Consider the following 22,302-nt stretch of genomic DNA (forward strand, 5'->3'; position numbering starts at 1 on the left):
TACACTCTGAAACTCTTTCTCCTGTCAGACTTCTCACCATTGAGCCCTACTAACTTTTCAACTCTTCTTTAAACCAGCTAAACAAAAATTTATATTAAGAGTATTGTAATAGTCATAGTAAGAGTAAACAGTACTAGTATTTTCTGCCTCATTTTATAACACACATTTCTTCCTCACCAGCATCACGGTAAGTCTATATCCACCACCTTACTAAAACCCAGAGCCAGACATAATTCCTTGATGCTAATTGACTCGGCTAAAGAGGAAGAATTTTCCACCCATTGGTTTGTCATTTTTACACATGATAGCACAGACGCAAATCCTAATGATGATGTCTCCATTAGCATCCCATCATTTGGGTTTGCTTTGTAACACATATCTCACAGATGACATCCTTCAGAAACCCATCTGTAGGGTAAGGGTGGTATTGTATACTATAAGTAAGCTGATTAGCCACAACTTATATGACCATACCTAGATCATAAGTTTAAAAACAGGTTTGCAGTTATCTGAACTTTTTGTTTTACACCCACTGGTGTATAACTAAATTAAATAATAAAACACATGACTGAGTGTTAAGGATGTCCTTTGCAGGTATGCAGGGGCTGGGATTCCTCTCTTTGGGCTGAGGATATGGAAACCAGTGACGGAGACGTTACAATGCTGGCAGATGAGGTGGACTGCAGGTCCCACAACAGCTCCCCAGTGAGGAGGAGGGTCCAGCAGAGGCTGAACAGAGTGAGGGGGGCTCTGAACCGCTCCTGCTCTGTCCCAGACTCCAACAACCCCCGCTGTCTATCCCCGCCAACACATGGAGATATCAGTGAACCAGTGTGTGACCTCACTGAGATTGGGGCAGACGAACACTTGAGCTGCACGTCTGTGTGGAGTGACCGATTGCAAAGACTCAACCGGGGCCAGTCCTGTGAATGTTACCCAAACAGCCGCACTGAGGATTACGGGAATTCAGTTGTGGACAACCAAATGTCACTAGAAAACAAAGACGCTGCAGAGGCTTTATGCAGAGGAGAAACAAGGAGTCAAGAGCACCGTGAAAGTGAATCCAAGGACTGTAACCAGGATTTATCATCCCCGTTTACTTCCTGTCAGAACCTGGAAACAGCACAAGAATCTCCAGGGGACCAGGGCTCATTGAGCCACGGCCTCTACATTCCTAACAACCACATGACCAAAAGCATGCTGTGCCTGAACGAAGAGTCTCAGGATGAGGTCAGCCACACAACTCTCATCATTCCATACATTTTATACATCATATCAAGACCCTGTACATAATAAAGTCAAGACCTTAAAATATCCAAGAGAACCCATCAGTGCTTCCTCGTGAATATTGCTAATGTTGATTGACGGCTATTTTTTTGTCAATCATTTGATAATATTTCTCTCTTCTCCCTGGTACATAATACTGAGATCTGCATAGCTTTTTTTTTTTTTTTTAAACCCTGTTTAATTTGGCTGTACTTTAGTCAGTTAAGAAAGTACTGGCTCAGAGCAGAACATTTCTAACATGTCTGCCTTTATGTATGTGTAATTGTTCCATTTGGAGCGAGGGATTGCTTCTGTTAGTTAATTAGGCCGACTGAGATCCTGCTGAAGTATTTAATTCATGTGTTTTCAAGACTCCGTTTGTTCTTCTGTTTCCTTCCAGTGGATCTCTCTGCGGGAGCTGCTCACACGCTATGGACGGAGGCTGACGATCAATGAGCTGTGGGCTCTGTGCTACACCTGTCTGTCCTCACTGCAGACCTACATTGACTTTCCAGGTGATTTTAAACACTTTATGTATGGAACCATGTTTTAATTGCTCCTGTGAGAACAGCTGAGATCCCAACAGTGTGATTTCCTCAAATATGTGCAGGAGCTTTACTTAAGCTCAACTGCAGCAGGGAACAGGCCTTCAGTTCTTTATTTCTACTTCCCTCAGTTTGATTATCATATTTTATTGGGAAGGTTATTTTTTATGAGCTCCCGTTTGCCCTATTAAAGTAAATCAAGTCAACACAACCTTCCAGTTCAAATTAACAGACAGAAACCCTGCATTTCTTAACAGGGCTTTTATTATCTCCACCAGGAGACTATGTTTACAACCCAGTCTGTTTGTTGTTGGTTGGCCTGTTTATAAGCAAGATTTCGTAAAAGCCGCTGGACAGATTACCACAAATCTTGGTGGAAGGATGCTGTGTGGATCATTGATGAACCCGGTTAAATTCAGGTGCGGATCCAGATTTGGCAGCAGATCTGGGAATTATTCTAAAGCTTCTTGAATATTGTGAAATAGGTCATTCTTCAATATTTTCATTGATTTCTCAGAGAATCATTCATGAATCTTGTTGTCCTGTTTAGGGGGCTGAATTATGAGTGTGTGGAAATTGGTGCAGCTTGATTGAATTTGAGGGAATAATTGGGCCGTGGCGGAAGTATGAGCTCTACTCAGTACCATTACTTTTATATGTAATGGATAGATATGAGAAAGACTTTGGTTCTCAGAATGATAGCAATCCTTTGATTTAGATGTCTTGAAATCAAATGAGCATTTTTCCAAAAACCTAAAACAGTTTCTTACAAAACAAATGCAAAAATCATAAACAGTGTAATTAAAAGAATTAATTACAAGAAGAGAGAGAAGTAAAACTAATATTACATGGGTACAGAAGACTGAGTGTTTCACAGTTGTGAGTATGATAATTCTACCGGGATAGTACAATAACAACCAGAAAGACATCACTGCAAAGTAGACACACACACATACGTCTGTTACAGGACAATAACACTTATATCAGTAATCCAGAAGGAATAGGTTGTTGAATACAGCATGATTATATTGTTAAATTTTTTAAATTAAATGTACATAACATGACAGAGTTTGTTCACCCTTCATCTGCCTTTATTTGTTGGTTTTGAATATGCCTGCGGTCAAATTGAAATATACTGTTGAATAGGAGCATGTTGTTTATTTTTTTAACAAATTGTTTTCCTGTTCATTTAAGAACCAGCTTTTACAACAAGGATGATGAATTCCAGAGGCTAATGGGAGAATATGAAAATGCTGCATGGCTTGAATTATGTTACAATTCTGTTCAGCTGAATTCTTTCTTCTCCATCAGCCTATTTATGTCTGGACACATTGTACGTGGGCTGCGAGGGAGAGGTGCTGTTCCTGAAACCTAAAAACATCGGTACGTTTTTTCGTCTGTCCCATGCATTCATTCTATGCACTTGAATATACAATAATTGCAAAAGTACATGAGACCTATATACAGTCTGTGAGACACCAGTGTCTAGTGGCCTTTTTTGACCTGATAACTGACTTCCATTCTTTGCAGGACCCAGAGACGAGTTTTATCTTGCTCCTGAGTATCAAGAGCATGGCATTGTGACTGAAAAGGTCTGTCGGTCATTCAGGTTTAAAAGTTACTGTCATCGATATGCTGCTTTGGTTGTAGTTTCCCCTCCTCTCCTCTTCTCTGTCTTGGCTCAGGTTTGTGTGTACGGAGTTGCTGCTATTCTCTGGTCCACGGCCAAGTTCAGTTTATCGCCTTCTCAAAAACTGCCAATGCCTCGCAAGCTGAAGAGACTGCTCCTGGAGATGGCGAAGAGGACGCCCATTGAGAGACCGACCATCATTACAGCTAAGAAGGTCTTTTTAACATTTTCTCAAGGGGGATTCGTTGTTACTGAAATGTATTCAAATATTACGTTCGATAGCAATTGATCATGTGTCTACTATCAGTGTTTCAGCCATGCAATTACGTTTCTCTGCCCACTGTTCCCCCCGAAAAGCTGTGATTTAAGCACCAAAAACATTGAATGATGTTAATTTTTTCAGCTTCCTCATATTACAACTAGATCTATCAATTTCTTATCACAAAACAGACACTGGTTTGTTTTGAATTGAAACGTTATACTCTGATTGCTTAACCAAGACAGACACAAATTCCAATAACGACAAGTTCTTCACAAGTTTTTCCTTTGTCCAGTACTCTGTTTATGGATAAATTCTAACAATAATTCATGATTCTATACAAATAAAGTTATTATTATTATTATTAACATTAAGAGTGCTGACATTAGCATTTAGTTCAACAGCAACACTGAACCTAATTACAGGCTCACAGAGCTGCTAGCATGGCTGAAGGCTCTTTATACTTCTAGTCACTTCCTAAGAATAGACATTCACACTGAGGCCTGGTATAGAAAAGTAACTTTTAGATAAACCCATCTGAACCCCCAATAATTTTTTTGTTTTTATTTCTTCTTATTAATTTTTTACTTTTATTTTATCCGTTAATGCATTTTGAATTGAATGTACCTCCATGAAAGGTTTGCTATAAATAGATCCTGATTTAACTTTGCATATCACTGCGCACCACTTCACAACCTTTACACACAGGCATCACCTTTTTTTAAAGAAGAAAGCCACTTGTAATTTGTATATAGTGAATCCAATTTGTCAAAGTGCTTTGCCATTTTCTCAACCAAGGACTCTTCTGCAAAAACACCATCATTCACTGGGATTCTGCTGCTGTCACTCAGTCGTTGAGTGGTTGCTAGTTTTAGGACTACGGGCTGTTTTTCATTTAAACCAATGCTCCAGTTGTGTCAGAGCAGAATTAATTCTGACATTATCGACGTCTGTGTGTGAAGTGTGCTGCATTGTTGTCACACTTGTTTTCATGTGGATGTGTTCCAGAGCTGTCGTGACTACTTATCCCGTGAAGGGACAAATGCAGAGACCGTGTGGAACCACCTGATCAGCCGAGTTCACCCGGTAAGCTTCCCTCTGTTTCTCTTCCCGGCTTCAGCCACACTTTCATGTCTTCATTTGAAATCTCAGGCTACACCCACACTACTTAAACGCAACCCTGCTGTGGCTACGTCTGGCATCCACACTACTCTGAATGCATTTTATCCTGAATGGGCAGAAACGTAGGCATTTTGAATGAATGACATAGACAGTCACAAGCGCTTGCTGTCTGTTTAGTCTTCTCCGATTTGTTGGGCTCCTATCACATGACCCCCTTCTGGAAGAAAACACAACCACCGTTAGCCTTGGCTGCCAGTGTAAAAACACAACATGGAAAATCAATTACAAGCGTTGCCGACCCTGATGTTATATGACCAAAGCCGTTGTGCAGTTCAATTCTGCATTTTACTGGGATACTACTACTTACTTGATTAGGAGACGAGCTATTATTCTTGCGATCTGGGACAATTCCAGTGTCCAGCGCCCCACACATGCCTTTCTGTTTAAACTGGGACATGCATGCCCAGTTTACTTGCCTAGTTGTCAGTCGATGTGCATTTTCAGGTGGGTTACTATGAATACGGAGCCAAAACGCTTGTGTGGACTGAAATCGTTTTGAACAAGAACACAGTAGTATGGATCCAGTGTGCTTATTGTCAGTCTTTCAACTCACTGAAAATGTAATTGTTTCTCTCTTGTAAGGAACAAGTTCATTTGTCTTTCAGCCAGTGTCAGAAGTCACTGATGCAGAAGATCTGAGTGCAACAGGAACTCGTCACAGCTCATATGAAGAGTCGGAGCTTAACAACAGCGGTAGGACAGCTTCACTTAATATCGATGACCCTCATGCATTAAAGGTCAACCCGAAATGTACATATTACACACTGGATGTGTCAAGTATTATGAAAACTCGTTCACATTCATGATTGAAGTTCATTCTCCTAAAAATCAAAAGACATCACGGCTGCTGATTGAATTCATGTCCCAGGTGCAGATGTTCCTAAATTATTACACATTTTGTGTAACTTACAGACGTTCCCTGCATGAGACAATATCACTGATATTGTATCTGGCATTGTTGTAACTGTGTGTAGGCTTTTTGCCAATGGCCACTGAGAGCCGCTTGGCTCCTGTGCCTGGCCCTGTTCCCCACAGCTATCCACTCAGCAAGGGACAACAACTCCCAGAGGCCTTCACTTCCACCGCCACACACTTCACCCCCATCGTCCTGACCAGTGAGGGGGACTCAGAGGAGGAGAGCCACCGCGTTGGAGCTGCCACTGAAGGGTACAATGTTCCAAAAAAGAAAATGCATTATCACAGCACATTTCAACTGATGCTTTTTCATAAAATGTTAAGGCATCTTGGGATATACACTTTCTTTAAGAGTTTCTTTGAGAGTTAATATTGAGTGTTAGCTTCTCTTGGCACCAATAAAGAAAGAGGGGAAACTGTCTGTCTGTGTCCAAAGCGAAAACAAGTCCATCAATCATCAAAACTTACTAACCCCACAATTTTGGTTGAACAAGGAATAGGGCAGTTCTATTTCTGAGCCTGCTGATCTCCTGCTGGCTCTGCACGCACACACTGATATCATTACATAATTCACTGATACAGATCTATGACCAGAATTTCAGCATTTTATTGGACTGGGTGAATCTGATTGTACAAAAAGTCACTTTTAGGCTTTTATTAATGTACAAAGATATAATGTATAGTTGATCTTTAGAGGGGCTGGTAGCTTTCTTTGGAACTAGCCAGGATAGCAGTTCCCCTAAGTTCCATCTTCATTAGTCTGTTTTTAGTCTATGAACTTATGAGCTATAGCTGGAATTACCTCAGCCAAGGATGTGATGTTTTAACCCCTATCCATTTGTTTACTACTGTTTTTAATTTTTTTCTATTATGCCTGAAACTGCCAAATATCAATGTAACTTTATTACATAAGTTCAATGCAAAGGGTTTTATTTAATTAGGTGTTTCCTGTCATGTTGAGTTAGTGTAAATTAACCAAATAACTTCATAGTGATACGTTAAACTTGTACATAAATATATACATTGAACACACAATTTATTTAATCAAATCAATCTCATTTTAAACTCAGCTCAAATCAATTTTAGCAGTTAAATTAATATCTATACAAAAAGCTTTGCAGATTTGAAAAGAGGAAAAAAGTTTAAACCCCATTGGCAACTGTTTATTTTGCAGGGATGTGGATGGTTTCACAGAAACCAGTGAAAAGATGGATGAAAATGATGTTGATTTGTCTCCACACTCTGAGTGCCCACATCCAGCACAGACTGAGCCCAATCTACATACAGAGGAGCTGCCGGTTTATCAGCCAGTCGGAAATACAACTTCTTCAACCTTCAGCGCCAACATTAAGCTCCACTCTTCTTCTGCTTTCCCTGATATTTCTTGTCTCGAAGTGTCTCTTCCTCGGCCTTTATCCACCAACCTCAACGGCTGTGGTGTCTTCAACAATTACCTCTTTTGTCAGGATCCCACAACAGGACATCTTTCTTTAGTGCCTGTGCAGGTCAGGGCTCCCGAGTCTCTCCTCGGGTTGGATATAAATCTCTCCCTGGTCCCACAGCCTCTGCGAGGATTAATCACAGTTCCAGAGAACACTGAAGGTCCGTTTATTAACTGTCTGAATGTGCCTGTGAGGCCGAAACCCCAGGATTGTGACCCGCCATCAAACGTCAGTGGGAGCTCCATCATTTCTGACAGCCGCCTGGAGCGCAGTGTGACCAGAGTTTTAAATGCACAAACAAATCCGGGGACACGAGTCGAGAGGCAACTTCCTGCAGAGTCCATCGCCCCCAAAGTCCACCCTGCCTTACAGGAGGTGATCGACCTGCTCAAAGGAGAGTTCTCACCTGATGGGTGTTTGGATGATGGACAAGAGGACCTCGCCATGGGTATGTATCTTTCGATGTCATGTGATTGTTCTGTTGCTTCGTTTGTACCACATAAAACCTACTATATCCACAAGCGCTGGGTGATAGGGCCAAAAATCGCATCAAAATACAAAATGTACTAGTCGATATTGACAGTTCATGCCCCTGGGGGAAGGGGGTGGTTTTGAACTCTTCTCTATGAAAAACACTTGATAAACAGCAAAACATTTCACAAACCTGATGCCTGTGCAGTTGTCATGCAGTTGTCAGGGAGTTCATGGAAGATACAATACGATACGATAAGGATTTATTAGTCCCCCACCTGGGAAATTTGCTGTGTTGCAGCACACACAGTATATTGTAGTGTACACTGGGAGGTTGTTTGGCTCCACCACCTCTCTGGTCACATAAGGAGCTGTTGGGATGCCCCTAGGTGGATCTGTAACACTCATTGGATCCATTGACGTCAGTACAAGTGTCAATGCACATGGCAGAAGGAAACTAGGCCGTTGCAGTTTCACAGAGAAAGGATGCTCTTATGTCTGAGTGGGCTCTGAACAGCTTGGTGTTTGTTTAGTCCCATTAATCATCGTCAGCGTTGTCATTTTTCAATAAACAACAAAGCTACGTCCATTTGAAAGTCCACTTTTTGTCTTTTCCAAGGGGAGTGCATCTTCTCGTTGAAGGACCTCCAGTACCACACGTTTGCCTGTCTTGTGAAGGAGAGGTTCGGTGGTCTGTACTGGGAAGACGACTTGCTGGGTGTTCTACACTGTCTCGTCAACTACAGCCCATCCACACTGTGAGTAGGGCTTCAAACATGTGTCTTTAACTAGGAGATTCAAAATTGACACCTCAGCACCAAAGAGCAGTGTAAATATGTAATATAAATCAGGTAAAAATTGAAATAATATACTATATTAGGCTGTTTTATAAACATGCAATATAAAAATAAATATTTTTATATTGAAATCTGTCCTTCTCAGATGTGGGTTAGGGTTAGATTTGGTAAGTAAAAAAAATATATATTAGCAAATTGGTAATCTTTGGGAACAGTACTCTCAGAAAACCAATCCATCCATCCATCCATCCATCTATATGCTGCTTATCCTTTGGGTGCCGTGAGGGGTCTACAGCCTACCCTATAACTACTGACTGTAATTTTACCCACTTTTTAGAAGCTCAGTGGGATCACACTTCACCGGTGTAGCAGCAGTTACATGTTGTGATTTAAACAGTGGTGGGCTTTCACACAAAACCACACAACAAAGACATTTCTCCTGTGATTACATCATAATTTCTTCCCACAGTACAATGTGTGGCAAATATCACTTAACTAACAATGACTGAATCACTCTCAGCACAGTTCAGTTTTTATTCTTTTAAGTACATCAGACGGTGGGTTTCCGGGTGAATCGAATCAACACAATCAGTCACAACATTAGGAGATTATAAGTGATAGGTGAAATTAGATTCAATTGAGAACAAATATTTTGTGTGGTGTAAACACGGAGGTAACCCAGCTGGGCCAGATTTTAAATGTATACTCATGTGGGTTGTGAAGAACATGACACACAGAATGATCCAAGTAAACAGAACCTGCACGTGCACGGCGCCCATACACAGCATGCAAATGTGAATTTATACATCGTGCACTTCATACGTAAACTTCAGTCGGCAGCTGAGGGGGTCCCTATGGTAACAGCCGTGCGGCATGTTTGTTAGTGCTCAGGAGAACGTCTGGATACACTGAAGATACATGTAAAGCCTCATCTGCATTGTTACTGGTAAGTGGCACTGGGAGTGTATGAATGAATACATGAGTGAAGGCGACGAAGTCCATGCTTCGCTCTTGTCTCCCTTCATTTGTATGTGAGGTGGAGACGGGCAGAGGGTCGAGCCTGCCAATTCTCCCAGACATCTTTTTCATCAAGCCGTTGTCGTGCTCTCATGCTCAGGGCACCGTGCTGAGAGACCCCATCTTAATCCGCTGTGGTAGTGAGACACTTTGCAGGGAGAGGGAGGGAGGGAGAGAGAGAGAGGGAGAGAGAGAGAGAGAGAGAGAGGGAGAGAGAGAGAGAGAGAGAGAGAGGAGAGAGAGAGAGAGAGGAGAGAGAGAGAGAGAGAGGAGAGAGAGAGAGAGAGAGAGAGAGAGAGAGAGAGAGAGAGAGAGAGAGAGGGAGAGAGGGAGAGGGAGAGGGAGAGGGAGAGAGAGAGGGAGAGAGACAGTTATCCTGTGGCTGGGGGCTCGCCCACAGGGCTCAGCTGTGGAGTTTTTTTATTTATTACATTTATTTTTTATTCTGACTCCAGACAGGGAAGAGCGGCAGGACTGAATCCTCTGAAATTGAGACATGATCCATTCTAACTGTTGCACGGATTGGAGTGAGCGTTGCGGGTCTCAGGGTGCAGTTACACTTTACGGATCAATGGGTGTGTGATCTGCAAGATGCTTTATGTGATGTCAAGTGTTTTGCCATCATCATTTGTATTTCTTTCAAATATAAAAATGTTCATACCTAAAGGAATATTATTGGTGTTATCCTTTTAATAGGTTTTGACTGTCTTTAACTTTGAACAGTATGTATGGTTTATTTATTTTTCTCATCTTATGTGCCCCGTACAGCGACTCTAATGAGCATCCTTCATCAAAGGCTGTGAAAAGGGAAGCCCGTACTCCACCTTTGATTGCATCCGTGTGGAAAGGAAAGACAGGAGTTTGCTTGCACGGCCATCTTGATCTAAATGGAAACATTCACACCTCCAGTCCTGCTACTGTGGATTCTATGGAAGAGGCCGAGGCCCGCTCCTGCCCTGACGGAAACGAGAGTGCACCTGGAGATGTTGAAGTAAGATCGGAGCAGAGTCAACAGTGCATCAGTCAAGGTAGGAGGCCGACTTTAATGTTGACTTTGATACTGTATGTGTTCCGATAAAAGATTTTGTTCAGGGGGTTGATTTCTGATGTTCGGTTCAACTTTGCAAATTTGTAAAATGCCGATTTGTCATTTTCAGAATTGAATAATATCTTATAAAACCTTACATTTCCTGATTTTAACGTTTCCCAACCAAACATAGTGGAGGGCCACTGACAATTAGGAAACTGTGCATTTACTAAGACACTGTATCCCTATGTAAATTAAGAGGAATTAAGGGATAGTATTTGATAAGTGTTTGCAACACTGGCTTCAAATAAAAAAATACTGTTGAGCAGCAGCCCTGTCTGTGATGAATTATTCCTCTATTTGGCCTCTGAGTAAAGTCCTAGGAGCTGTGAGCGGCTTTTGAATATGTATTATCTTTTTTTCTCTCCTCGTTCCAGAAGCTCAATCCTGACCAATGATATTCACACACACTCACAAGCTCTATCATACGCAGTTTTGGAGCTATTAATATACGTCAGACAAAGGGTCTTGGTTACAAACAGGCACTTGCAAGATACTTGAGATAAAAAGATGGTGATAGAACGAGTTGAACTGCCTTTAAGCTCATCTGTTCAACAGTGGATTCATTGTACAGCCACAACAGGGGGAGCACTAACTACCCCCAGCACCACCCTCTGATCTCTCTCTCTCTGTTTTCTCCTCAAATCCAGTTTGTTTTGTTGTTTGGTTGCCCTCCCTGTGGTTCAGTCCTCTCTCTTTTGCTTCTTTCTCCCTCCCTCTCTTTCTTTCTCTGCTGCCCCTGTCTGCAGGCGCGAGCACGGACGGTTCAGACGCAGGGGTCATGGAGGGAGGAGATCATTCAGTGGGGGGCAGCGATGAAAGCCCCTCTGAAGCCGAGTTTCTGTCGGCGAGAGAGGATGGTCTGCTGGGAGCCCTGCGTGATGAGCAGATGAGCCCTGACTGCTTGGAGGACATGGAGGACAGCGACTCCCTGGTGTCAGAGCAGCTCCTCTTGCCCGGATCCAAAGCAGGGGGAGCGGGCCTCAGCTTGAGCCCGGCATGGACCTTGGCCTTTTTTGGAGAAGACAGTTTTAGTCCAGAGGTGATGCAGTATGCAGTGAATCTGGGACAGCACACAGGATCGCCATGTCTGGATTCGAAAACCCAGGTGAGTGAACCTGTAGAGGAGAACGCCAGTGAGTCATATGTGACCTTTACTCTGTGTTTGAACACACGGCAGACTGCACCAAGCTTCTGATTTATTTATCAGGTTCTATTACACTAACACAATGCCTCTTGTATGTTCTGCTTGTTGCAGTGATGGGTTGTGTGTTGAGTTTAGTTTTTTAATGCAAACGCTGCTATTATACGAGGTCTGGATATTTTTTATCAAAAAGACAGAATGTGTTTTAATTATTGTCAACTCAACTCAGAAAGGATCTATATAGTATTGTAAGATAAGGATAAGATTAGGATAATATGATTTCTGATTATTTATGCTTATTATCAATGAGCCATCAAAGTGCTGGTTCCATGCAGTTTAGCTTCCCAATTCCATCCAGCCTGTCACTAGGTTGAGTTTTATGAATAAGTCCAGGAACTATTTTCTTAACTGTAATGAAGTGGGCATGGTCAGGCTTTGGGGGTAAATAGGACACATAAGAACACGCGAGGGGCTTTGGAATAATTGGCATATTATTCTCTCTAAACTGGATCTGAATATTAATGTGCTGAACTTAGCCCTTGGCAGAGGAAGTTATTATCACTTCCAAAAGAATATTAATGAAGTCTTTGTGTTTGCACACTTTGATGGCACCACAACTCCTTCAGAGGGTTTGTGCAGCAGCTAATAGCACACCTTTTAAGAGCTGGGCGACTTCTCACTCTGTTCACTTCAAAAGAGCCAATTCGTTCTTTTGCCACAATGAACAGAGGAGAAAAAAGGGAAATAAAAACCGTCCTCCCCCCACACACACACACTGGAAACACCTGCAGGCTTCTCTTAGTGGAAGGCAATGTGCTGTTATTTTAAGGCCTTTGTGTGATTTTGTGTGATCTCCTTTGAACAGGAACTGCAGCAGCAGCTGATAATTGAAACAAGGAACTTGAAGAAAACTAGAAATTTCTACCAGAAGCTCATTCTACAAGAGAGAAAAAATAAAGGTTGGTTGCCGGTTTCCTAACCCAGCTGGTGTAAGAAAATAGCCTGCTTTGCTATATAATCTCTAAAGCTATGTACTGTATCACCCAGGCTCTGGGAGCAAATCGATGCTTTCCAAACTCAAGTCCCAGCTTGAGGAACTCAGATCCAAAGTGATCTTCTTGGACTGTGTGAAAAAATACCTTGAGGTACTGGCAAAGCAATGCAATACTCAACACTGCTGTTTCCTCATGGATGTCTTAACAGTTTTACTTTTATTACCTTTGATATGATTTCCTTTATTACTGCAGATTCTCAGTGTGGAGCAGTGGGGGTTGGAGGTTTCATTATTACCCTCTTTGGCTGTCTCAGGATCTGGCTCCTTGGACCTCCAGTCCTCCGAGGACCCCTCTGGTCTGAACTTTGGCTCAAGCAAAGGGAAGAGAACTCTTCTGGCTGGCTCCCCGCTGGGCCTCATGGCGTACCTCTACACCAGGTACTATTAATGAGGGTTTATATTTGAAATGTGTAAGCCGTCGCCTCTTGAGCCATGAAGTTGTAGGACTTGTGATGCTGTTTCAAAGTGTTGGGCGCCCCCTGTGATCCAGGCTCTGCGCTCAATTATTTACCTTCCCTGCTGCATTTCATGTGTCCAGCAAAGGGATTTCACAGGTCAGAAAATCTCAAGACTGCACCAAGACAGTGAAGATCCTCCATGTTACTGTTTGTACAACACACACGTTTTTCCAAGACTTTCTTTTCAGCCGGTGTCATGAAAGTCCTAGTTTATAGTATCGCTGGGATTCTTTAACAACATGCTAGCAGTAAAGCTCAGACTAAGGTTGTGACATTTTGTACATTCATGTCCCCAGAGGATGAATCCTACTGATGGTGGTATAGTGCCACCAGCAGGTCAAAAGCAGAATTTGTATTGTATTGCACTGCATTTGTTTGTTGTGGGATGATGTTTCCCTGCAGATTAAAACTCATATGTGAGTATTTACAGCCGCAGGATGATGTAGAACAGTTTGTGGGATTGACTCAAAATAGTGAGTGGAGTTGCTCTGTTTTTTAAATTCTGTTTCAACGTCGGTGACATTACAAATTGTCTAGATTTAAATCTGAAATGTAAACAATGTCACGGCTTCTCTGAACTTTAACATTGTAGAATGTGCTTTGTGTGTTGCTTTGGGAAACAGCATGAACATGAAGAGAAACAAGTTTATAATCCATGCATTTTATCCTGAGTGTCCAATGCCTCGGCCAAAGCCGGGCTTCACTTAACACATTGATAAGACTGGTTTTCAGTTAATGTTCTCAGATGGTGGCTTATAAACAGCTTAGTCAGTTTATTCACATCTTAGTCAAACTACACAAACAGATATATAAAGAAATAAACATAGACAAGGGTGTAATTTAATCCTCATCTATCAAGGTAGCAGAAACTTTGTGCTAGGATCAGTCTGAATTCGACATGAGATTGTTTCAGATAACTATCCACTGTCAGAATAACAAGAGTGTAATTTGTGGCACAACAAAATAAATGATGAAAACGAACATCATAATAAGCATTAGACACGTTTCTATTTCAACACAATATTGTATGGCCATATCACACAGGCCTATAGATTATCATTAGGTTAGTGAATTAACACTAATGCACATTAACACTCACAAATCAACACTTTTGAAACCAAAGTTACCCCCTTAAACCTGGAGGATTTGGATGAATTTGTCTGCCAGCTCACATGAGAGCCACCACCAACAGTGCTTTGATTTTGGAGAACATTGAATGACGCCACTGCTTCCTCTCAGTGAAAAGAAGCATTTAAAGTGATCCGGGGCTGGAAAAGGTTTTTCTTAAAATGTTGTTGGCATAGAGAAGTGGGAGGCAGAGCCCGGGTGAAACAAAGAACATAATGAGGGACTGTTCTTTTTCCACAGTTATACTACTATTGTCTACTATCCTACAATCAAGTTTATTAAATGATTATTCCCATCACAGAAACGCGGCTGTGGAGGGCTACATCCAGCAGTTCCTTTATACCTATCGTTTCTTCTGCATGCCTGAGCAGTTGCTGCAGTTCATAATGGAGAAATTCATCAGTGCTGCAAGGTACAGTATATCTGCTAGCTCATCGACACATAGACAAACATCATAATGCAGTGGAGTAGGCTACAGTGTGCAGAAAAAAACATCTCCAATCTAAGTAGCGTCTTTCGGGACTATATTTGCTAGTGGACCTTTTCTCTTGTGAGCAGAAGCAGGTGATATAGTACAGTGTGGCTTTGTGTGTTTGAAAACAATTTGGGACAACAATGGAGCTCTGTGGCAAAGAGGTAAGAAAGATAAAGGGTATCAGCTAACATGTAATAATAAGATCAGTTCGTGGTGGATTTTGGCCTTTTCACAGGTCTCTGTCAAATATACAGATGTTTTAGTTTCTCTCTGCTGCAACTCTTTTTTAACCTTTCATGTAGTTGTCACATACAAAACACACAAAAAACACAACACAGTGCAGTAGAGTAGTAGTGTACAGTTTGCCATAAAACCCATGAGAAGCCTTAAAGCACTCAGTGCATGAAACCCTTTCTGCTAATTGTTTGATGATCTTATTTGATTTTTATTCCAGAGAAGCTCCAGACATGTCAGCAGAGAGTGAAAAGATCTTCCATCGCAGTTTGGACCTGCTCCACATCTGGATAACAGACTGTAAACAGGTGGACTTCACACCAAAGTCCGGCCTGGTGGATACATTAGAAACATTCCTTAATACTGAGGTACATAACCTCTGGCCGACCATAATATTAATAATGTTACAACATAATATAACAAATTAAACTCAAGTCATTTAAGTGTCTTGTTAGATGACAGAAAATACCAACACTTGTCGACGGAAATTTGTATCTAACTCTAGATGAAGTGTGTATCCCCACTGACCACATCAGCATGTGCTGGTGGCGGGTTTATTCATTGTTGTCATGTATTTTTTTTGTCTCTTTAGTAACTGTTTATATTCTGTGTTTGGTTTATTGTATGTTTTCACAGGTAATTCCTGTTGACAGCCGGGGGCAGGACCTTCTTGCTGCTCTCCACACTCCACCAAGTACAAGTTGGAGCCATGGAAGAGGAAGTCTCATCAGCATTGAGGAGGGTGATGACTCTGTTTGCTTACGTTCATCGACTGAGGATCTCAGCAGAAAGGTCACTACCGATTATTCATACGTTTTTGTTTGGTTCAAGTTCAGGTCTGCACGGCGAGTTGATGAGCTCACGTTAGGAAACATAAACATCTACATAATCCCTGAAAAGTGCCTGGCCAAACTTCAAAGTCGCTTTCTGAACTTTTCAGTGGAGGATCTCAAGAGTGGTGGAGCCCTCTGCATCCATGCATAAAGATACGGCCTTCTCCATTGCTGCAGCTTTGCCTATGCCTTTCTACGGCGCCCTGGTGGACAGTCTGTCCAACGTCTGCCTGCACAGTGAGGAGCGCTTTCCGTTCAGCCAGAACGATTACAGTGCCCAGCACATAGCCCAGCAGCTCACCCTCCTGCAGCAGGTACACAGCACTCATCCTCGATCCATTCAGTATTCATGCAGTTGTCCCTATACACCACTAGAGGGAGATATTTCTCCTTAAATGCATAGTGATGTTCTGATTAATCAACTTGAGGTTTAAGTCTTTTTTTAATTTGCAGGAAATATTCCAAGGATGTCATCCAGTTCACTTTCTCAACTCGAGAGTGCAAGGAATCAGAGACAACGTGTTGATCGCAAACAAGTGAGTGTAATATGTTGGCTTTAAACTATGTCTGCTGACTTCACAGTCAATACATCTTGATGATGAATTAAAGGGAAAACATAACATTAAGATGCTCTGTTACCACATGCACCACCTCCACAACAGCGCCCTTCACCATAGATCACAAGTCTGTGGTGTGCTGATGCTTATGGTAGAAAACACTGTCTGATATGTTGATCCAGAATCTCCCACAGGAGTTGAGTTATGATCTGGTGAGGGCCGCAGCAACTCTCCTCTTTAGAACCATCATCAAAGAGTCAACAGCCCCTCATGACCTGTATAAAAGAAAAGAAAGGAAAGACCTGTATAAGCATATTTGTGTGATTCACCAACCAAACATCTGTGTAATGATGGAAATACTGTTCTGTTTACAGTTTTGCTTTAGTTTTCTTTGCTGTTACCAGGATAATCTACTCAGTATCAACAACAACAGCACCATTCATTCTACCACATACAGGCCACTGCGTATCGGGTGCACATAATCTATCATTTGCATCTCTATACTCCTACTGCATCACAGAATCCTTCTTAACTCTAGTTGCCCAATCCTATAATCGATCAATAACTAAAAATGCAATTTGCTTCTGATTTCATGCAAATTAATCTTAATGCACTTTATATAAGCATGTGTGGGCATAAATAAAATAAATATATAAGGATGTATAGATTAAACCGCAATGGACTTAGAACTGAGGCTTGTGGGTCCACAAAATGGATTATAAAGAGACACAGTGAGACCTGTCAGTGAATTCAGAATCTGCAATCCGCGGACATTTGGCATGTTTTCTGATACATTTATATATTAATGAGTTATTGAATTTCCTTGCAATACATTTTCTGACCATAATAAAGTTATTGTTGTTTATGCACCAATTTACCAGTATGAATTTCCCTGCATCACTTTTTCCTACCCATTAGGAATGTGTCACTGCACATCCCGCCAGCAGAGGGCAGCAGTCCTCAAGTATGTGAGGGGACACCCTTAGATAGTCACCTGCAGCAGCTGCTCACTTATGCTGAAAGCGTCACAAACTGGATCTCCTCTGAAATCGTCATCTGTGACTCCACCAAGGTGAGAGGAGACACACGATATTACACGAGTCAGGAAAAACAACATGGCAACTGTCCCAGTCTGAGCTTTGTGATCTCACCGGACACAGATTCTGTCAGTCACAAATGTTCCCAAGTGTTTTCTGATTCTTCTCTGTTAATCTACTGAATGGGGTTTGATACTTGAAACTGTTTCTCATTCAGTGGCTTCATTTCAATTAATATAAGTTATTAGTTGGGATGAACAATATTTTTCAACCGGGCTGTTTTTCTAAGCCAATCCAAGGACAGGGGATGTTGCACCTTGTTAAACCCTGTGAGAAGTGTGACTGATACATACAAATAATATTAGATAGATTAATATGATCGACAGGTCGACACAGTTCTCCCAACTAATGTTAAACAGACACTGAACCTGCAGTAATAGAACTTGAACTGCCCCGAACATGATCGAGTGTATAATCTAACCCACATAGGTCTCAGGGCCTAAGGTTTGTGTGGATCTGTGCAATTGTATCACAGGGCAGGTACAGACATGTCTGTAAAGTACCAGCAGCTTGGGAGAGTATAATGTGGTTCCCAAACGCATCATTAGCTGGCTAAGCACTTTGTCTTCCACCACGGAAAAAGACTGGTCAACAAGGGCTATAAAGTCTGAGTTTTTTCGATCACTGTCTATAGTAAATTTCTTGCAAGCTTCAAATGCCATTTCCATACAGCTATTATATTTAAGATTTGTTGTACTAAAACTTGCAGTCATTTCCCCGCCGCTCTGAAACCAGTACAGTGCTTTGCTGCCACCTGCTGACATAGTACTGTCATTGCAATTATTGGTTCAATTTATCATAAATGTCAAAATTGAAAAAAATACATGTAACCCTTTATCAGTCTTAATAATTATAATATGCTGCTAATCATCAGTATCGTTGTTGGTCGTGTTTTTTTCCTTTAGCTACCTCTTGATACTTTCATGTAGACGATACATTCAATCTTCAATATGTTCAGTTCACTTCATCGACATTTGTGTCATTTGTCATACTGGTGTGACTGCTCCCATTCTCTAACTGACGCTGCAGCACTTTATACTACACTTGAACAGTTTCTGCCGCTTCAGCTCCAATTTCTGCTAAGCTTCGATTACTCTTTTATTTACATTTGAGTCGACCTTTCACCTCTTTCTCTTCTAAAGGCATTTCAGTCATCTCTCATTCTGAAAGCCACGATTAAACGTCCTGCTTACACATGAAAGCAGAACCTAAAAATCTTTCCAGCCATTTCAGCCTTTTTAACTTGTCCATGCATTTGCACGAGAATTCTCCTTCATATAATTCAGCCTTTTCTTATTAAATGGAAAAATAATCTGCAGTAGCAGTAAAGCAAAACTCTCCACGATGCACTATTAACATCAACTGTAACTACTTTTCCTGTGGACCTACTTCATTACGCAACGTCTCTAGTCCCACGAAAAGCATAAAAGTGTAAAGAGCCCCTTTGACACTTTTCATTTTGCCTTGTTTAGCATCTTTCCTCAGTTTTTTTCTCTTCTTACACAGACACAAGTTGCTTTGGTGAGCAAGTATCTGTGGATCGGAAAACACTGCTACGAATCGAGGAACTTTGCCACGGCCATGCAGGTCCTCGGAGGTCTGGAGAACGTGATTGTCGGGCAATTACCAGTAAGGCTGCGTCTCATAAATGACCCCAAAACGGATTCTGAGTTTGTGTATTAAGTCGGATGCCCTCGAGCAAAATGTTTTCCTCAGCTGTGATGGCACTGAACTGGTGTTTAATTGGTTTCGCAAGAGAGCAATCACCGTTAATGCATTTGAATAGGAGGAATAAAGAGACGAGGAGTGTGAGCACTGAATGCGAGTAATTAAAAAACCTCACAATGCAACAGTGGTGTTGCTGCGGTTTAATTCATCTTCATTTTGGAACTACTAAAAACAACTTCCTCATCTGTTGCCAACAGGCTTGGAAGCATCTGTCGTCCAAGGTGTTTGAGATACTGGAGGAGCTGCGAGCTGTGCAGGTGTGTGTGAGTAGGTGTGTTTGTGCAAGTGCACACTCATGGTGTTTTGTAACCGAAGGCTGGTCACATATTGTGAAACTGGGCTCCAGGGCAAACAAACCAATAGCAAAACAACTCCGAGCAACTTGCCTGTGTGCTGAGAACCGGCAGCTGGCCGTCCTTCTGAAAGTGAGACTCCACACAGCAGATTCCCTCTTCATGTGTAATAAAAACAAATGTACAGAGGTTAAATGTGTTGAAAATCCTCACAGATCCTCTCATTCATATTCCATCGAATTGACATTGTTATACAGCATCAAACACTTTTGGCCTAATTGGAATTTTTTTTTAACTGCTCCCTCTCCTCAGGTGTTTCTGAAGAGTGACGACCTGTGTCTGATGGGTGGGGAACACCTGAGGACGAGGCCCACCCTGCCGCCGGCACATATCCTGGCCATGCACGTCCAGCAGCTGGAGATCGGAGCCTTCACACTCACTACAGGAGCCTACAAGTGGACCAAGCTCAGGTGAGGAATGAGCCGGATCCTTTTTAGATCTGTGATGACCGTTTTAGATGCTGTTGACCCGATGTGGCCAAGTGTGAATCGGTTCCATTTCGGCTGTCGTTTCTGAACCCCTGGTTGCTATCACTGACTGTTGTAAACATCTATCAATTAGGTTATTTTCAATGGCTTACTTTGCCTTGTAGCAACATTTCAATTAACTGTATTTAGTCAACATTACTTGTGTTCTCACTGACATGGTATAAATAGGGTTAGGGTCAGATACAGACGGCTAATTACTGATTTACAATTTAATTATTATAAATTGCCCTTTTTTTTATATTTATCACTAAACTGGCCGATTCAGTTGATCCTCAATTCCAGTTATCTTAATGATAATATAATAATATGATAGTCTATTTTTGAATATGTAAGCTGTTCTCCACTTTCATTGGAGGATGTGGCCAATGAAATTTGTGTCACTCCTGGGCAGGGGAAGCTTGTCCTGCCCTTGTTGCTTAGCAACAGAGCTGAAGATGGACATGACAAGAAAGTTTGAATGCCCTGTTTTTTTCTAATTTGTACTGTGGGCTAAACATTGAGTTGAAGCTTGATATTTATATTAGTATCCAACATTTTGGTCTTACTGTTTGACACCGAAGTGCATTGAATGGTGGGATAGGGTTTGGGTTGGTCTGACAAGGATCCAGATGTTAGAGCCCTCATTGCTCAGGAATGATGAAAGCTTCTGAAGGAGAGAAACCCTGAATTGAGACACACCAATAGTAAAGTAGTCAGCCACGTTGTTAGATGATGAAAGAGCTTTGTCTTCACTGGTTTGGTTTTCCACAAAAAATGTCAATAAACTTGTAAATTCTCATAAGCATGTAAACATAAAACACAGCTTTCTTCAATTTATCTGATAACCATCCTTGTGATAGCAAATATGAACTGTCAGAACCATAACTAAGAATGAACTCTCTCCACACGTACATGTGCATCTATGAAAAACTTGGCCAACTCACTGCGAGGACGTGTTTTCCTGTGTCCTTCTTCTCCACTCCAATATGGCTGACCAGATGCTGAGGTCGCAGCGAGTGGCGGCTGGATGGTAATGGCACAGCTGCTGAATTTGGGTTGTTGGTAGGGGTGCCAGTATTGCACCAGATGGCACCCGTGGGATGGGGTTCAATTGGAAAAGAGGTTTTGGCCCAGAAGCTGAGATGAGACCGGTTGTTGCCAGATGCTGAGGTCAGGAGCTCTAGCGGGGAAAGGCAGATACACAGCTGCTTGGTGTGGACCCCGGGTTATCCCTCTCTCTGCAAATCAGGTCACAGACAGAAGCTGATGATGTTGTTAATGATGAATATGCACCGGGAGATTACTGTTTATTATTTTCATGTTTTCACTCTATCGCATGTTGCTTCATCCTCTCGTCCATCCATTTATATTTCCAGGAGCATAGCAAAGGTTGTGAGTCAGGTCCACGCCTTCCAGGAGGCGCTGTACTCCTACAGCCCGGACCAGGAGCTGCAGGCCTACCTTCAGCGCCGCATCGCCCGGCTCGCCACCTCAGACATCCGCCTCTTGGCCGCCGACAACGATCCCAGCGTCCAGCAGTCCAGCGAGCGACAGACAAGGAGAATCCAGGACACGCTGAAGCGGGTCAAGGCCACCTTCCAGTGAGTCCTGGCCCGGTCACATGTGTTAGTCCTGAGAGAGCGAGTCGCCACCAACAGGTCGACACCTCATGTCCAAGCCCAGGCTGAGGCCCCATGTCCCATGACGCGACCCTCAGATGCCTCTGATGTCCCGTCACCACGGCCTTTTAGCCTGGAAACCCCCTGGCAGACTCTACATCACTCCGATTCTGCTTGTTGGTCACACATCTCAGTATCTCTCTGCCAAAAAGACAAAAGTCATGGGTGACGATCGTAATCTGAAAGCCTTCTTCCTCTGTTCATAATGTATAATGAAGTTTGTGTAATCTTTATTTGTTAACTGATCTTGTATTTTAGATTTTAAGTCCCACGCATAATCATACGCAGAGTGAACATGGCAGCAGAAATGCAAAATACACGTCCAACATCAAGGCTGGATCACCAACATTAATATGATCCTTTCAAACCTTTTCTAAGGAATGCGCACTATTAAACTACAACATCAGCTGATATGATGAGAGCCCAAAGTTTGAAGGCTTCTTTTTTTTAGCCACACAGGGAATGGCAGTGCCAGTGTGCTCGT

The 22,302-nt window shown here is 42.2% G+C and overlaps 1 protein-coding gene across 1 annotated transcript in view; it reads left to right on the plus strand.

The window, feature by feature from the left end:
• Positions 1-21,744, plus strand: part of LOC128453632 (kinase non-catalytic C-lobe domain-containing protein 1) — a 35,745-nt gene extending 14,001 nt beyond the window's left edge. The window contains exons 7-31 of the mRNA XM_053436631.1: positions 595-1,230; positions 1,667-1,781; positions 3,123-3,206; positions 3,342-3,403; positions 3,497-3,655; positions 4,709-4,786; positions 5,488-5,575; positions 5,857-6,049; positions 6,972-7,687; positions 8,330-8,468; positions 10,293-10,552; positions 11,361-11,719; positions 12,621-12,714; positions 12,803-12,900; positions 13,003-13,187; positions 14,697-14,807; positions 15,325-15,472; positions 15,741-15,896; positions 16,045-16,251; positions 16,391-16,476; positions 17,392-17,566; positions 19,098-19,220; positions 19,517-19,576; positions 19,925-20,082; positions 21,516-21,744. Of these exons, the coding sequence (XP_053292606.1) occupies positions 595-1,230; positions 1,667-1,781; positions 3,123-3,206; positions 3,342-3,403; positions 3,497-3,655; positions 4,709-4,786; positions 5,488-5,575; positions 5,857-6,049; positions 6,972-7,687; positions 8,330-8,468; positions 10,293-10,552; positions 11,361-11,719; positions 12,621-12,714; positions 12,803-12,900; positions 13,003-13,187; positions 14,697-14,807; positions 15,325-15,472; positions 15,741-15,896; positions 16,045-16,251; positions 16,391-16,476; positions 17,392-17,566; positions 19,098-19,220; positions 19,517-19,576; positions 19,925-20,082; positions 21,516-21,744 (4,719 nt within the window). The remainder of the gene's footprint in view (positions 1-594; positions 1,231-1,666; positions 1,782-3,122; positions 3,207-3,341; positions 3,404-3,496; positions 3,656-4,708; positions 4,787-5,487; positions 5,576-5,856; positions 6,050-6,971; positions 7,688-8,329; positions 8,469-10,292; positions 10,553-11,360; positions 11,720-12,620; positions 12,715-12,802; positions 12,901-13,002; positions 13,188-14,696; positions 14,808-15,324; positions 15,473-15,740; positions 15,897-16,044; positions 16,252-16,390; positions 16,477-17,391; positions 17,567-19,097; positions 19,221-19,516; positions 19,577-19,924; positions 20,083-21,515) is intronic.
• The last annotated feature ends 558 nt before the right edge of the window (positions 21,745-22,302 follow it).

This window comes from Pleuronectes platessa, chromosome 12 (assembly GCF_947347685.1).
Source record: "Pleuronectes platessa chromosome 12, fPlePla1.1, whole genome shotgun sequence".
In the NCBI taxonomy this organism is placed as follows: domain Eukaryota; kingdom Metazoa; phylum Chordata; class Actinopteri; order Pleuronectiformes; family Pleuronectidae; genus Pleuronectes; species Pleuronectes platessa.